General features: G+C 34.3%; 1 protein-coding gene across 2 annotated transcripts in view; it reads left to right on the top strand.

Annotated features, from left to right (window-relative positions):
* PPARG (peroxisome proliferator activated receptor gamma) overlaps window positions 1–16553 on the top strand; it is a 58645-nt gene extending 42092 nt beyond the window's left edge. The window contains exons 5-7 of one of the 2 annotated variants that reach the window (XM_062585252.1): window positions 2592–2791; window positions 8315–8765; window positions 16148–16553. In XM_062585252.1, the coding sequence (XP_062441236.1) occupies window positions 2592–2791; window positions 8315–8765; window positions 16148–16395 (899 nt within the window). In that variant the 3' untranslated portion in view covers window positions 16396–16553. The remainder of the gene's footprint in view (window positions 1–2591; window positions 2792–8314; window positions 8766–16147) is intronic. The other variant, XM_062585253.1, reaches the window with a different exon arrangement.
* Window positions 16554–17408: the final 855 nt, after the last annotated feature.

The raw sequence follows: 17408 nt of genomic DNA, 5'->3' as shown, positions 1-17408 counted from the left end.
AGAGTGATGAGCATTTTATTGACATGGGGAATGTGATATCCTTTTTTATTAAAGATCCTTTATATAAGCAACAATAGTTGCCTTGCTTTGCATTTCAGATTGAAAAGTTCATTATAATAGTCTGAGAAGTCTTGCTAGACTTCATTTAAGTCTTTGTTAATTATCCTCTAATGAAAGTTTACAAATTCTTCTCCAGAAAAAGAGATGGTGAGGAGGAGATGAATTTGTTGGTAAGAACCAAATCAAAACCATCAGAGTATTGCAAGATTCTTTGCTTTGGTGAAGCTGTTGCAAATGCACATTTGAAAAATTGATAAATTAATTATAAAACATAATCCAGTGAATATCACAGATCTGACATGTTTTTAAGCCTAAAACCAGGCTTTAAAAGGGCTTAATAAAGAACATAATTTTTTTTAAATGAAAATATGAATTTCCCAAATACCTAGCTCCACTGTTTGGTATGGATTTTTAATCAATTTTTAATAATTATATGGGTTAGATTACTTTTTAACACCTGCAGTTTTAGTTATGTTTACTGATTCTATGACCATTTCTTATAGTATGTGTACAATAATATAGTTCATTAAGTTGACAGTAGTTTGATTCTTTTTATTAAATCGGCCCTGAGTATCACAAAAATATCTGTAAATGCCATATAGTATTCTAATGTGAGTTTTCACTGTATTTACTTCATTTAATACTTTTATTTCATTCATTTGACATCTTTAAGAATATATAAAATGCAGTTATTAATATCATGGGCTTAGTAATGTCAAATATTCTTTTTTTAACTCAAAGGAAAGTTTGTGTTAACTATACATAAGAATTCTTAGTGGTGACAGAATCTCTCTTAACTGGAAAATAAAGACCCCAAACTGCTCTTGGTTCACAGTGTTCATGGAAGTACTTACAGCTGAATTAATTCCTTGTATAGCAATGCTCATAATTTGTTTTAGGATACACTAAGCATAATTATGTAAGTTTTTTTGTTTGAAAACAAATTTTTATAGCACTTTAACATTACCATGTGTACAATTCATCCATCCACAAATTCTTTACAGAATTGTGCTAGTCTCTTTGAGCCATAATAGTGGGTCATATAAGCTAATGTCTTCATTTTTCTTTATATGTGTTGCTCTCAGATATGAGGAGGGCTAACAATGATGACTCACTGGAAATTATTGTTAGTAGCTGACTAAGAGTACTTAGTGTTCCCCAGGAGAGAGAGAAAACATACCATGGACAGTGATCCAAAAAAGAGAAAAAAATCAGTTGGCAATTATTCAAAAGTTTCCATATGAAAACATTGCAAGCAGAAGACATTTAAAGGGAAAAAAATCATCATTCAGAGACTAAGTTTATTGAAAAGCAAATGTAGTACACTTGTAAGAATAAACCACTTTGTTTCTAGAGCCATGAAGTAGGAGAACTGATCAATAAATACAATAAACGCTAAATGTGACAAGGGATTATTTGTTCTTGAAGAAAATGTCATTTTTGTCTATCAGCATACAGTAAGCATCTTTATAACAGGAAAGTAGCTGATGCTGTCCAAAATAAATGTCGGTGGTATAATCATTCAATGTAGGATGTATGTGTTAACAGCACTAACCACTAAGAAATATTTATAATATTTATAATATTCATAATATTTTTATTTCCTCCTAAGGCCAAAATGCAAACTTTTATTTTTTTTCTATTTTTTGTTTTGATGTTGTTTTGTTTTCTTACAAGAAAATAAATTCTGTTTACAGAACTATCATAGAATCATATAATAAAACAGTCTTGATCCTGATGGCTCGTTTGAAATATTTCCCAAGTCAGTCCCTACATGTATAAATAATTATTTTGGATAGTACATAGGTGTAAAAGTAGGAGTTTTACAGCCTGCCTTACATTCATATTGAGCAATTGTGAGATCATATGATTAGGTGGAAACATTTCCTGTTCTTTCAATACAGCATGCGCATAGTGTTAAAACTCAGTCTTTCCTGGCTTTTTTATTCCCTGCATAACCTTCTCTCTCATTCCTTAATTTTTTTTGGTAACACTTATATCACTTGCTATATTAAGTTCTGTAGAGCTATTTAGAAATTTATTCTTGCAAGGCATGTGGGTGTCTTGTTGCTAAACAAATGAAGTATCTGGGATGCATGTGGTGATTTGCCCAAAACCACACAAAACTGAATTGTGGTTTCCACTCCAAGTTCAAACCAACAAAACCTACTTGAATATGTTAAAGATTCTTTACGTTTTATTTAGCTCAGAGGTAGAGTCAGTGATTTTCACCATCTTTGACTGTCAGGTGAGTTGACAATAGTTACGCATTTCTGAGCAATATTGGAATCTTACTGTTTGGGCACATAGATGATTTCTTCTTTGAGATTTGTCTGTTTACATTTCTTTGAAGCACTTCAGCTGTTTGTCTCTACTACTGGAGAAAATTGTCTTCCTCTTACTTGCCTGAGTACTGTTTTGATGAAAATTTGAAGAGCTCATAATAAAAGGTGATGGAAAAAAAAAAACTCCTAAAATATGCATTTTTAGATGCAACTATAGCAATTGTAATTACTTGTCATCTTCTTTAGCCATCAGGTTTGGGCGAATGCCACAAGCGGAGAAGGAGAAGCTCTTGGCAGAGATTTCCAGCGACATCGACCAGTTAAACCCTGAATCTGCTGATCTGCGAGCACTTGCCAAGCATTTGTATGACTCATATATAAAGTCCTTCCCTCTGACCAAAGCCAAGGCGAGGGCGATCTTGACAGGAAAGACGACAGACAAATCAGTTAGTTCCCTCTGTTTTTTTTTCTTTTGAGTAAATGATTTACCACATTGACAACACATCTTAAAAAAAAAAAATGCTGTTGGCAGTTACATATTTCAAGCTGTGTCTTAAACACAGGAAATGTTTTTAGATAGGATAAGTAAACAATATTTGAAAAAACTCCAAGTTCACCTAATAAAATACTTGAAACCAGTACAAGAATTTGAAGGTCATCTTAACCTTTTTGTATTCTCTGATCTACTCTTCCCGTTTTCCTTCTCCTTTACCAGAGGTCATCTTCCACACTATCTGTTTAGTGTGGCTATCTGTCTGTCAGGAATTGGTTGACATACTGTTCAGGCATCCATATCACATCATGATATTGGTACCAAAGGAGTATTTTTTCATGAGTGTCAAACAATTCACATTACCAATGCTAGCCTTTACTATGATGCTTCTTCTTATGATGCTTTGATGACTTTCTTGAATCTGGCTATCTTGTATTTTATTTTCGTTAATAATTTCAAAGAGGAAAGGATTGTACTTTTCTTGGGGCTATCTTTCTAAGGGCATGTCTATATTGCAGAGGCAGTTCAAATCATAATTTGAATATTTCCCCAAATTTGGTTGCAGTCCTCACACAAAACCTTGAAAAGTGGTGGATGCTTTCAGTTGGAGTAACAGCTCATCGTGGAGTATATAAAAATTGAATTAGCACAGCTTACCCATTCTGTGGAAAGCTGATATACTAAGTCCACTTGAGCGTTACTGCTTTTTCAGGATCTTTCTTCAGTTTGCCTCAGAAACACAGCTTACCAAGAAAGAATTGATATAGCAGTTCAGTTTTCTTTAATAGTGTTCCCAATAACTGTGCACCTGCATTGGGAATCAGAATGAAAGTGAGATGTGTATCTATGCTGTTTACTGTCCTTCATCCTAAAGGTTTGTCACCAGTGGAGCTGTTCCTTCTTTCTGCAGCTGCCCACTGTATTGCTGTAGAGCTGTACTGCTCCATGTTTCTCATGCTGTGCCCTAGTGATCCTAGATTAGATTGATGGAGGGAAAGGGAGGGAAGAAGAGAAAAGTTGTAGATGAACATTAATTGGGCACAAGAAATACATCCGCTAAGTGGATGTCATAGCCAAACGAAAAGCAGACTTTTTATCATTTTTTTAATAATATATTTTATACATAATAGGAGAATTCATATTGAAAGGAAATTGCAAGGAAATTTCTTTATTCAGAATAAAAATGACTGTGCTAAAAGTCACTATTGCTAATTGTAATAGATTCTTTAAATCTGAATATGAAGAAGCTAACCTGATTGCCTGCTTCCTTATCCCACAACTATCACTATATTCCTTGACAATAGATAAGAGTATTTTCCAAGATATTATGGTAAGTTAGTCAGCAGTAGATCAGTTCACAATATTGGCATTAAAATTATCAGGTTTCAGAGTTAATGTCCACTATAATAAATGAGGTGGTTTAGAGCTGTCTTGAAATTAGATTAATCTATTTAGTAGGGAATAAACTAAAATAATTTGTGTGATGATCATCAGAAATAAGCTTCTCGTGCTATCCTAGTATAGACTGTAATTTACAGTAATATTATACAGTATTTGTTATTATACAAGTTATACTGTATTATTCTTCAACCAAAAGATTTATTTGAAGAGAAAACTCTGGGAATTTTTTTTCCAGCTTAAATTTTCTAGAATTCCTTGATATAAAATTGATTGTAAGTTTTTGCCTCATCAAGAGAACTATAATTACATGTATGTGCATATGTATATATGCACAAATTGCATCTATGTAAAATCTATAGACTAAATCCTGTAAATTCTTCTTTATCTTATGCCATAGTGCTGAAGTTGACCTAATATTGTCTTTTAATTTCTGTATTGAGCATTGCAGTAGCATCAGTCACTTCACATCAGTATCTCAGTTTAAGTAGTTTAATGCACTGAAAATCAAGCAACTGTCAATCTTATTGAATATGTTTAGATTGACTGGAAAAGAATTGATTGCTATCATGAGTCTGTAAACAGTTATGTACACAAAAAAATTCATGTCTTGAGAACAATAGAGTAATTCTGGAAATTATTTTTGGTGAAGTTGATTATATACAAATTTTAAGGATCTGGGCCTAAATTTCTAACTTCCTGTCCTTGCATGCCCTGGAATGTAATATAATTTTGGGCAGGACTACCTACAAATACACTTATCTTCAGTTTTCCTGCACTTTTGTTTAGAAACCTGGAAAGCTCGTTTCTGAGCTCCCAAGTCAGTCTACAAATCCTGTTTTTCTTCTGCAAGTTTCTATGAATTTGCATGCATTTTGCTGCTCTGCTGTGCTAAGTGGTTAACAAATGTCTGGGCTCAGTACATAACTTGGTTATGTCTGAAAGTTGTACTAATCCATTCCTCATACAGTCTATATATAGGATGCCATCAGTAATGTTCTGCATGTTTATTGAACGTTTTAAAAGTTTGCCAGATTAGAATTTATTAATAAAACATTACATGCATGGAGAAGTCAGTTCTTCATTGCTGCAAACTTTCAAATCTTTAAAAAATTATCACTGAAAGAGTAGACGCCACTCAGTATAATGGTTACAACATTATGTTATTTGAACTGTAGAGGACTTTGTACATTGGAATATCAAACTGTTTACTATGGGCACAGTTTAAATTTATGCTCTTTTTTAATTGCAGTATCATCTACCTCAAGTGAAAATGATTGGATATGCTAAGTCAGTGTGTCAAAACTAAAATTACTAAGTAACCAGGCCTCTTCTGGGATATACAGTGCCCATTTGGTATAAGATTCAAATCACAAAGTTCATCTGAATCTTTATATTCAGTATTTTTTTTTAGCTAGTTTGAGCTTTCCTTCATTTTCATCTTCATATGTAAGGCTGAGTCCTGGTGGTATAATATATTCTCTCCAAAAGCACATGTACTTGCACAGAACAGATGATCTGAATTTTTCTTGAATTTGATGCTTCCATTTAAGATTTTCCAGAAAGAATAAAAAGGAAATGACCTACCACTAGTAAAATGTACATTTTAGAAGACCACTCTTACTGTCTTGTTATTCCACCTATTTATATTTGCATATGCATATATATGCATGTACATAAATACACATATATATATAAAATGTTTTTCTGCTGCCAAAACAGCATTGCATCTTGAAAAATACCTGTGCCCATCCTTTTAGCTTCCAGTTTTGTACATCTGCCCATTTTAGAAGACTGCAATCCTAGTGCAGGTGCGAAAATTAGTGTCATACCTCTCACTGTATTTAACTGAAACTCATGGTCGGGAGCTACGTGTGCCTGTGGCTACTTTGAAAGTGACAGCACCAGTCTTGTTGATCTTGTAAGCAGCAAAATATTGAATTGATTTAACTAATCCAGTTTGAAAACAGAAATAGTTATAACGTTATCCTTTTATGTGAACACTGTTATTTCAGTTCACAGATAGACATTTGTTTTGCAAGCAGCTGTATCAGTTAAAGACAAAACTATGTCAGCTGTCAGGCCTCCCTTTCTCTAGTGAAAGCAGTACGAGCTCTGTGTTTGACTTTGGCTGAACCAGATGAAGGAAAGCTTTCACAATCCCATTTGCAGAACTATGGGAGTAGTAACCTCTAGCTGCTGGGTTGTGACAAGCATCTGTGGGCAATATCCTCTACAGAAGGCACCACTGGACTTGAAAGAAAATAGCTATTTCCAGCTTTAAGCATTCCATATCAGTTTAGCACTGAATAGACTTCAAAATTGGTTTAACAAATCTGGAACAAAATTTTAGGCGTTTTAAGAAGCTGATCGTCTAGGAGAGGACCACAGACTACTTATGTATGGGTTATCTTTGTATCTCTTCTGCAGCTTATAGTGAATATAAAACCTTAAGAATGAGCACCCACATGAATAAGGCATTAGAATCTTATTAGAATATAAGATTTTTGTAGCCAAATGAGATAATGTGCTTATTTGTGGCTGGTATCTACAATCTCAGCCACCTTATTTCTAAGTCTCCTGACAACTGAAACACGTACTGTCACAGAAATATCTTGCTCAAGACCAATATATTCTATTGAAAGTATGCACTATTCAGAAGACCTATTTCAAAAGATTGAGTTTGATACTATATTTGCATGAGAATCAACATTTTCTTCTAGAGAACTTTTGTGCATAGTATACAGAATGTAAATAAAACTTTAAGGTCTCTAGAATTTGGAAAAGTAATGAAATGTATGACATCATGGTTATTAGTTATATTATTTTGTTTTATATTTGGCTACTTATTTAGAAATTCAATTGTTGAAACATTACTATCCTTTTTGGAAATTTTCTTGCATCATTGACATTATAACAGTGAAGATAGCTGACTAACTTTTTATACACAATTAGAAAGAAAATAGTCAAAGTTTCCTGGGTGAAAAGCAACAATTAAAAATACATATATTGCTATATATATTGCTATATAATTCTTTACATTTTAATTAATTAATCAAGTAGGTGAACAAGTTATCAGTATCAGTAAATATTTTTTCAGGGCAGCAGTGAACTATTTAGTCATATATCCTCTAAGGAAAAGATTCTTCAGATAATTCAAGAAATCTTCACTTAACCACTTCTTTAAAACCAGAGGCTTGTTGTGCATATTCTGAAATAGATTGCTTCCAGATTCTAATACAAGTTTTCCTGGCATTAATTTTTCTAATCTGTTTTCAAAATTGATTTATTCCAATTGAGTTTATTTCACAGTCAGACTCATTCTTGTGTTCTGAATTGTGCTGTTCTAGTTTGTATTGTGGTATTTGTGTTTTGCTTCCACTGACAAGTTGTCTGCATTTAACTATTTCCTAACTTCATTATACTTAAACGAATTAGCAGCAAAAGATACAACTTATCAGATTATCAATGCCAAAGAGTCTTTATTACTCACAGTACATTCTAGAAGCACAGAACTTGAAATGAACGTGACAGCATATGAGGTAATCAAAGTGTGAATATATCATATTTTTCTGAAAAAAAAAATTGTATCATCAGAAGTGCCAACACTCATATGTATCCTTGCTAGATTATATTTGATATAAGGCATTAAAATTCAAGTAGAAGGAATAACATTATCTTCTATTAATAAACATTCCAAACTTTGAAAGCTAGTATTATAGAACTTTTGTAAAAGGAAATAAACATGGTAAAAATCATAAATATTTTAAAAATTGAGTTTTATATCCCCCTGAACTATTTTTTAAAAGTATTCTCTGATCTTAAGATGTAGATTCACAGAAAGTATGAGAAATCTTCAGGATCTACTTGTCCTTTCTGTAAATCATTTTGGCATTGTGTGGATATTTGCTTTAATAGATTTATGAAGATTAAACCCAAAAGCAACTAGCCTAGATATACTGTTTATATATTTCTAAGTGCTTTCTGATGAGTTAACCGCTGTAGCTACTTCAGTCTTTGAGGAGTCAAATGTTCATAGAGAGAACATGTGAAAATATATTTTCCTTTTTGCTTTTAGCCATTTGTTATTTATGACATGAACTCTCTAATGATGGGAGAAGATCAGATCAAGTGCAAGCACGTGTCTCCGCTGCAGGAGCAGAACAAAGAGGTGGCGATCCGCATCTTCCAGAGGTGTCAGTTTCGCTCGGTGGAGGCAGTGCAGGAGATCACCGAGTTTGCCAAGAACATTCCAGGTTTTGTGAATCTTGACCTGAATGATCAAGTAACGCTCCTGAAATATGGTGTCCATGAGATCATATATACTCTCTTGGCTTCCCTGATGAATAAAGACGGAGTTCTTATATCTGATGGACAAGGATTCATGACACGGGAGTTTCTGAAGAGCCTGAGAAAACCTTTCTGTGACTTTATGGAGCCCAAGTTTGAGTTTGCTGTGAAGTTCAATGCACTGGAATTAGACGACAGTGACCTGGCAATATTTATAGCTGTCATTATACTAAGTGGAGGTAAGTGCTATCTTATTTAATATAATAATTTAAAAAATAACATTGACACTTAATTCCTCTCCAAACAGAAAAGTGCTCTGCACTAAGGGAGGTGCCTGAGTTTGTTTACATGTAGCTTTTGATAAGCTTTCAGGTTTCTTGATGTTGGCTGCCCCTTTTTCAGTTTGAGGCAGCAAGTGAAAATGTAAACAACCTGATAGTACTGATGGAGCTGGAAATGCCTGCTGAATCAGCAGTTCATTTAATTAGAAAACAAAATCAGGACTATCTTTCTGAAAACAGGAAGGGTGGAATTTCACTGGCAAGGGCATCTGAAAGTTAAACTACTGCAATAAGGATTTTTTAAGCCTACAATTAGCTTGTGTGGCTTGCTAATTGTATGTAAATAACTTGATTCCATAACAATTTCAAAATATATGTGGCATTTGGCTTACAGGATTGTGATGGTTTTTGTTTTCTTTAATTCAAACAAGGGGTTTTTGCCTTTAAAAGGAAAAACAAAAAAGAATGTGTTACTCAGAAAAATGATGGCTTCCTAATGCCTGACAAAAAAATCCAAGCATTGTCTGATCTGTTCACGTTTCTTAAGCTGCTATGTTTGCATTTATGCTTTTGCCTTATGCTTTTAGGGAAGTATAAATCTTAAGGCTAAGGTATCAGACTACACAAATTCTAACACTGCATTAAAAAAGACACTGAACTTTTTCACTTGGAAACCTTTCTACCAAGAATCTGAGATATCAGATATACATTCCAGGTCAGACTGAAGTTCTTTTACTTTGGCCAATCCCATCAACTTCAGTGATGTTGCACAAAGAAAATTTTTCCCAACTGATCTGTGTGTACTTTGGCTTAGAATTGTACTGCAAATGGCAATGGGAGGAATGTGCTGAATTTTCTGAATTCAGATTCTCCACAGAGCAATGCAGAGTATTTCTTTATTAAATTATGTTCACACAATCAAACAAAACACAAAACAACCGCATGCTATTGTTTTAAAATTAAACATTTTATTTAGTGTGCATTAATACATACAGCGTGCTGTATGTTTAAATTCACTCAAAATTACTTCTGGCATTAAGTTTCATTCAGCAAAAATGTAATAACACAACATGGTTATATTAGACTAGCTAAATCCACTTCAAACAAGTATAGCTTTTCTCAGAAGACCTTTTCTTGAGCAAGAACTTAAACAAAATGATCCCTGAGGACTCCGAATTAATTCAAAAACAGAAAATATTTTACTAGTATAATTTTGGTTGGCTTTGATGGGGGAGGAGAAATTATAGAAGCCTATTAGGGCACCACACAAAACATGCCAATATTTTGCGTTTTCTAATATAATGAAAATTTAATAGATGAGAAACAGACCTCTCAGAATCCAGCCATAATTGAAAAAAGCAAAATCATAGTCTGCAAAGCTTGGTCTGCTATACTTCAGTGATGTTTGGTTTATATTAGAGGAAATAGGTATGATGTAAGTAATCTTGCATTTTAGATCTCAGGAGGACAGTGTTCCACATGGAAAAAAAAAAAAAAAAGACTTCTCTGTTCTCTGAGATTCATCACCATGAAGTATTTTTTAAGAATAATTTAAAAACAGAGATTCATCTAAAAAATTACTTAAATTTACTCAATAGTTCTTAAATAATTCTGAAGCCAATTGAATCCCTTATTATGAGTCCTCTTTCTAAAAAAATCCTTTAATTTTATGATAGAAAAGATATCTTAATATCTGTATTCAGAACTTTTTTTTTCAAATAAGAAGGTAAACCTTACTGCCAGTTCAGCAATTACTTTCATCATTTAGTTTACAGAGTCAGATTCTACATAATATATTGAACTATATGCATCCTGAAGGACTAGGAAATCTTGATGCAGTATGGAACTGAGATCCTGCTTTTCAGATGCTTCAGATGCTTTTGTTGATATTTCATTAAGAACTCTTCGAATTTTGAAGAAACAGGTCAATGTCATTGAATATAGGATTTCTAAAGCAATGCATACTACTTCAAAGACTTTACTAGCCTCATGAATACTATACAAGCCTCATGAATACTATGACGTTTAAGTAACTTGAAGAAATTCTCTGTACAAATATCCTAAAAAGAAAACTAGCTATTAAATAAATACACTTAGAAACTTACACAACTATCCTAGCCAGATGTGCTGATTCTAAGTCAATCTGTCACTGCCTAGGGAAATGCTGGTAGTTAAGCCCTCTCCATGAGTGCTATCTCTTAGGCAGTTTTAAAGAGGAGAGAGAAAAGAAAGGGAAAGAGAATTCCAGCTGGAACAGTACATGGGAAAAGCTTTTCATTGTGAAATAAATGTTTGGAATTTGCCACAAATCCTGTAAAACAATTCAACCTTTTGATATTGAAATACTTGCTTTTACATTATATGTTAAAAGGCAAAATGTCCATATAACAATAACAAGAAGCTGGCAGATTAACTGTAATGGCAACAAAATGAAAGTACTCCCACTTCCATAGTCAATTGTTTTATTTTTTTCTGAGCTGCTGAGTGCAGCCTCATTCAGTCTCAATGATTCCAAATATTACTTTGTGTCCATTATTACAAAGCTGAGGAGTTGTTCTCAATCACTGCACATTTTGCTTTAAAGTAGTACTTAAAATGTCAAAAAAATCTAGTATTCTGAAAACAACACTGATGAGGCAGAGTTGCTGTCTGAGAGTGGCTGGATATTATCTTTTTCTTACCAAAGAAATGCTCTAACCGAATATCAGCAATGCAAAACTCTCATTACAACATTCTCTTAGGTAGAGGAACTTTGAAAAGTATGTTTTGGTGAAATGACATTTGGAAAACTTTTTTCAAGGAAATACTCTTTCTTTCTGTTGCATTCCTCTGTGCCACAGAGGCGTATCCTAAGCCAGTAGTGAATGCCACAATATACATGTTAAATAATTTGAAACTTCTTATATACTATATATGGCTGAGCTGAAAAATGTCTGTCATAAGATTTGAGAACAACTTGCATATCTGCGTTAGGGGAGGAAAAGATAATACCCAAGCCTACTTAAGCTTAATCAATCACTTTATAAATAGAGCAAACTCGCTCAAAAAAAATTGTAGTCAAATAAAGAGAAAGCTCAGAAAGTCATTTTGTAGCATCTTTAGATAGTATAGATGGACCTGAACTCCTCTACTTTATCTTCTGCAATGTTTAGGATATATTGGTGTTTGGGAATTTAGTTTAATGCATTGTAGCAGGGTATAACTGTAAAGATCTAGACACTGTTAATGAACATGCAGTCAAACCTGTAATTTAAATTCATACCACTTCCTATATTCACTTTTTCTGATTTCTGAGTGTGTGCTTTACTATAAATCTTGAGCCCTGAATAATTGCTGTGATTTAAACACCATATTCAATAATTTTCTGCAATCTGAGATCCGAAAAATTTAAAGTTGCATCACTGAACAGTACCAAGAAATAGGTTGGATTTCACTGCTGCACAAATCCTGTTCTAGCAGTCCTGTTAGAACAAAGAAATGCTTCCTAGTAAAACCAAGAACTGCAGATAATCACTGTGGGCTTTGAACTAGAATCCTGATGACTACAATACATGTGACAGTCTTGTAAGAAAAACCCAAACTGCTGAATCATATCTGCCTCAGCAAAAATAGTAGTACAGTTGTTCAGTCAGCCATATCTTTGCCTGTTTTATCATACTGTGATTTTGCAATGTACATTTAAATATGAAATAAACTTAATCAAAGACAGTAAAATGTGAAGGTATGCATAAAGGCATGCAGATGGCAATTTCAGTTGTAAGGAACAGCAAAAGTTGTAGCTAACATTAGAAACATGAAAGAAGAATCCAAAAACAAAATAATTTTCCCTGAGATAGCAAAGAACATCAGTTTATACAAAGCCACATCACTGACACTCAAAAGTAAGAGGCTATTAACCTTTCCCAGTTGCTGTGAGCACTTTCTCATATAGTTTTAGGCGGCTTTCTGCATAATTTTGAAATCAAATGAAACAGCCAGATGACAATGGATGAAAACCTAAAGAAAACCAAATTAAAAAAAGTAATAATAAAAAGGGAAATGTGATATTCTATTAGTACTGTCTGAGCGAGTAGAAGGCAGGTAGCAAATAGCGCACACAGTGAAAAAAAAAACTTTCATCAGCAGTCTTCTGTGTCAGAGAACCTTAAGAGTGGCAACCAGTTCACTATTGGTGATTTCTCACTTCAATCCTGTCAACTTTCTGTCCTTGGCCTTCTGTACCTAATTTCATTTTATTATAAAAATGTTCCGGTAGAACTCATTTGTTTCCCACTTCCCTCATCAGTTCCCTGTGCTGTTTTCTCTGTGAACTTTCAAACATTGTGTGAGCTACTTAGCCTCTTCAAAGGCCCCCACCACAGTGTCTCATTCAGTTTTCTCCCATTTCAGTTTCTTCCTATTCTCTACCTACATTTTTCTCGAAGCATGCTGTTAACCATTTCCTTTGGATCTTCCTTTACACAAGTCATATCTACTTCAAGATCCTTTACATTTGTAGTCTCCCTCTTCCTACTACAATACTGCACAAAATACACTGCTTGCTACCTACTATGTCTGGACCACATGTACTTAAAAGCATCTGAACAATTTGAAGTTTACCATAACACCTCTATGTTAAAGCTTTTGCCCCTTATTTCTTTTTTTTTTTTTTTTTTTTTTTTTTTTTGGATTAAATATGTTTCTTGGAACAGAAACACTCCTTTCCTCTTTAAGAAATTTTTCCTCAGAAAGCATAGCAAACTGTCAATATCCAAAAAATAATGTCCATATCCTGAAGTTCTCATTCATGAAAAATCTCTCTTGCCTTCAATGGGACTTTTCCTTCCTCTTGAATTGGCTTATTTAAAAACAGTATTTTATGATCTCCTAGGCTTTTGTCATGTTCATCTTCTCTGACTCCAGTTCCACCAGGTCATTATAAAACCATTAGACTGGGCTTTGCAAAGTTGCACTTAACTCCCACTGAACTTCAATTGACCTTGGATGCCCAAAGCCTGGGGGCTTCTTGCTATGTTCCAGTCTTAGTACCAGTGTCCCATGTTTGCCTCTTGGATTCAGAAAGTTGCACAGGGGAGCACAACATTTGATATGGGTTTTATTTCTGAAAAACTCCAACCCAGAAAATTCCCACCATAAAAGAAGCAGGGGCCAAATGGAGATTAATCTCAGAGGAAATCAAGGCCAGCGTCTTTGTGCTTCTTGATTTTTCTGTCGCTGCACACTGAGTCATACCCAGCTGGTTCAGAGTTCATCTGCAGCACAGAAGTAAAATTTAAAGCTATCACAACCGAAAGCCAAAACTGGTAACAGCTCTTAAGTACTGAAAGTCAAGAAGTATCTGAAAGATGTAATGAAAGGAGCTATCATTTGCAGAACATGTATTTAGATAATCGAAAAATAAATCTCTACGATTTATCAAAAATCAGGCAAATATCAAGCTTCATGTTCAAACTTGCCATCTTTCCTACTTCTGAAAAACTATCCCCAAACCTCACTACTTTCAGAGTTAGCCGCTTTCCCCTACTTATCTGTTCCTGGGCCAACATTGCCTTTTAGCTTAGATAGCAATTCTTTCTCCTCAAAGTTCAACTCCATGTATTTAAAAAGAATTTTGCCTTCTCCCAGCCTTCATTCTGCTAAACAAAACAAGCCTGGCTTAGTTTCTTCTCCTTCTTTTTCTTTTCTTTAAAAAAAAAGAAAAAAAGAAAAAAGAAAGAAAAAAGAAAGAAAAAGAAAAGAAAAAAAGAGAGAGGCTATCATTGCCTTGATCTTAATAGCCTTTCTGTGCATCCAGTCATTCTTTGAACCACAGTAGCTCAATAGGGCTGAAGAGGGCTGCTGTATGGACTGGAAACAATGTTCCAGATGAGGCAGAGGAAGAAAATAGGAAAACTTCTATAGCTTGGATACTGCTATTTTGTGTTTGTTGGGACCCAGACGGAATCATGGTTAGCCCTAGCACTAATTTTAAATTTTTGTTGTCAGATACAAATATATAACTATCTTGAAATTGCTGTAACTTATTTCAGAGTCTAGACTTGTAAAATAATTGAAAGTGCAGATTTACAGTTTTGCTCTTCTGAAAAAAAATAGTTTTATCCCCATGCTTTTAATACTTTGTTTACATCAGAAAGCCTAGTACATCTATAGCTATCTTGGTAAACATAGCTCTAATGCATAGCACAGCGAGGATTATGCATCTTCTGGTTTCAGATTGCAGCAACACGAGCAGAGCTTGACATCAGTGTCATGCCTCTTAACTACAGGCATTTCCCCAGATGTAACAAGCAGTTGAATCAGTTTCAGTTTCTCTGGCAACTGAAACTAATATTGATAAAAACCTGAACTTTGAGAATATTATAAAAAGAACAAAAATGAAGTGGATGAATGAAAAGGTTTTTCTCCTCTAGCACTAGTAATTTACTATCCCGCAGTTCTTTAAATGGGTATTTCATTAGCCAGTATTAGTATCAGTCAGCCACCTTGCTGACACTAAACCTAAGGAGCTGGCCAACTGGTCTTTCTAAAATGCAGATTGCCAAATGGAAGTAATTTAAGGATAGTTATAGACACTGCTTTTTATTGATCACCTTGAGATTAATTTCATTGCTCTGCAGCAAATTTTATTTTAAATTATTAACTTCTGTTCCGTCATGTTGTTTTTTGATTATCAAAATGCCTTAGCCAGTATAAAGTAGGTTAGCAAGCAAAGCAGTAACAAATTACTGGCAGCCATCATCAAATGTGATGCAACATCATTTAACTTTCATGGCTGTAGAATCAAATAATTTATTACTTGAAATTAGAAAAAAAATGTTTCGAATTGTTAAATAATAATGGCAACTGCTGAAAAAGAAGTTTGAGGACAAGCAGATATAATAGAACTATTATTATGAAGGATAATACTTGTTAGGGAAGAAAGATTTTGCTTCTTTCCAAATAAAATATTCCAGAGATAATCCTGGTCTCTTTGACAGCTGTGGCAGTGCAAGTAGCTGGCTTTGGATGTAAACATCCAGCCCAGATTCCCCCTCATGGAGGAGAACTCTCTGTCAGCCTGAGCCCAGAAAAGGCATTTTCTAAGCAAACCATATCTGTCAGTCCCCCACTTCCAAAAATGTCTGTGGCTAAAATATAAGTTGATGCTAAAAGTGATCATGAGATGTGTGAACAGCTGCTGGAAGTTGGGTGTGGAGAAGAACCAGACTGTGATTTTTAAGCTTCACAGGTTAGGATTGTGGCTGTGTTGGCCCGGTTGTCTTCAGTCCTGGAACACATCTCTCACTGAAGTTGAGGTTCTACATTCTTCATAAACTTACAACTCTCAATTTTTTTTCTAGATCGCCCAGGTTTGTTAAATGTGAAACCCATTGAAGATATACAAGACAATCTGTTGCAAGCTTTGGAGCTCCAGCTAAAGCTGAATCATCCAGAATCGTCACAGCTGTTTGCAAAGTTGCTTCAGAAAATGACGGACCTCAGACAGATTGTAACGGAACATGTGCAGCTGTTGCAAATAATAAAGAAAACGGAGACAGATATGAGTCTTCACCCACTCCTACAAGAAATCTATAAAGACTTATATTAATGACCACAGTAGTTTTAATCCGCTGACATAATGTATGTTCTTCAGATTGCACTATTTCTTTGAGGGAAAACATTGCATACCTAAGAAATTACTGTGAAACAGCATTTAAAAAAGAGAGAGCTTAGTATAGTAGATCTATTTTATGCATATTGTTTATAAAGACACATTTACAATTTACTTTTAATATTAAAAATATCTATATCATGAAATTGTTGGCAGTATTTTCAGAATTAATTTTTTTAACTATCTAATTTTTTAAAATTGCTTGTCCAGTATGATTGAAGCTTCACTGAAGTTGGTTAAGCATTCACGTAATTTTTCAACTTAAAAATAAAAATCTTTTTCCATAAACATTTCTAGGGAAACATTTTAAATATTATGTTTGATTCAGTGCCCCCTAAGGCAGCAGCCAAATAAGAATAAAATGGAGTCATAAATTAGTGCAACTTCCTATAATAGCCTAAAAGGCAAAAGTTAGATGTGTCGTTAGATAGTATTTATGCATACCGTAAGATAATTTTACATTAACAAAGTTCCATAAAGAGGTGTGAGAATTAGGCCCATCATTTGCAGGCAAACCCAAAATCTAGACTCCACTTCAAGACCTAATTAAGTCAGGAATGTGCACAGCTCGTCACTCTTATGTGATATGCAGAGTCCTTTCAATTACTGTGCTCAGTGCAAGTTGGAGGCAGGAGGAGCTGTGGCCTGCGTGGAGGTGCTGCCCCCACAACTGGAACACACATGCTGCAGCAGCCAGGGCTAATGCAGCTTTTGGCCACCCTGGTAAGTTTGTACTTGGAATAGGTTCAAACTATCCCACTTGGCCTGAGACCTTCCCAAGTTACTTGATAAATTATCACTGACAAATGTATCAGCCAGAAATGTCATGAAAAATTGGAACAGAGTTATTCCTCTTAAACAAAAGCAAGGTTTGAATTCATTCCTGAAAAACACAAACCTATAATAGAAGCCCCACTATGTTAGTTTGACCTGAACTATCATTGGGCGCA

The sequence above is a fragment of the Rhea pennata genome, chromosome 12 (assembly GCF_028389875.1).
Source record: "Rhea pennata isolate bPtePen1 chromosome 12, bPtePen1.pri, whole genome shotgun sequence".
Classification (NCBI taxonomy): Eukaryota; Metazoa; Chordata; class Aves; order Rheiformes; family Rheidae; genus Rhea; species Rhea pennata.
The sequence above is the reverse complement of the archived record's forward strand: the minus strand, read 5'-3'. Positions and strand labels throughout refer to the sequence as shown.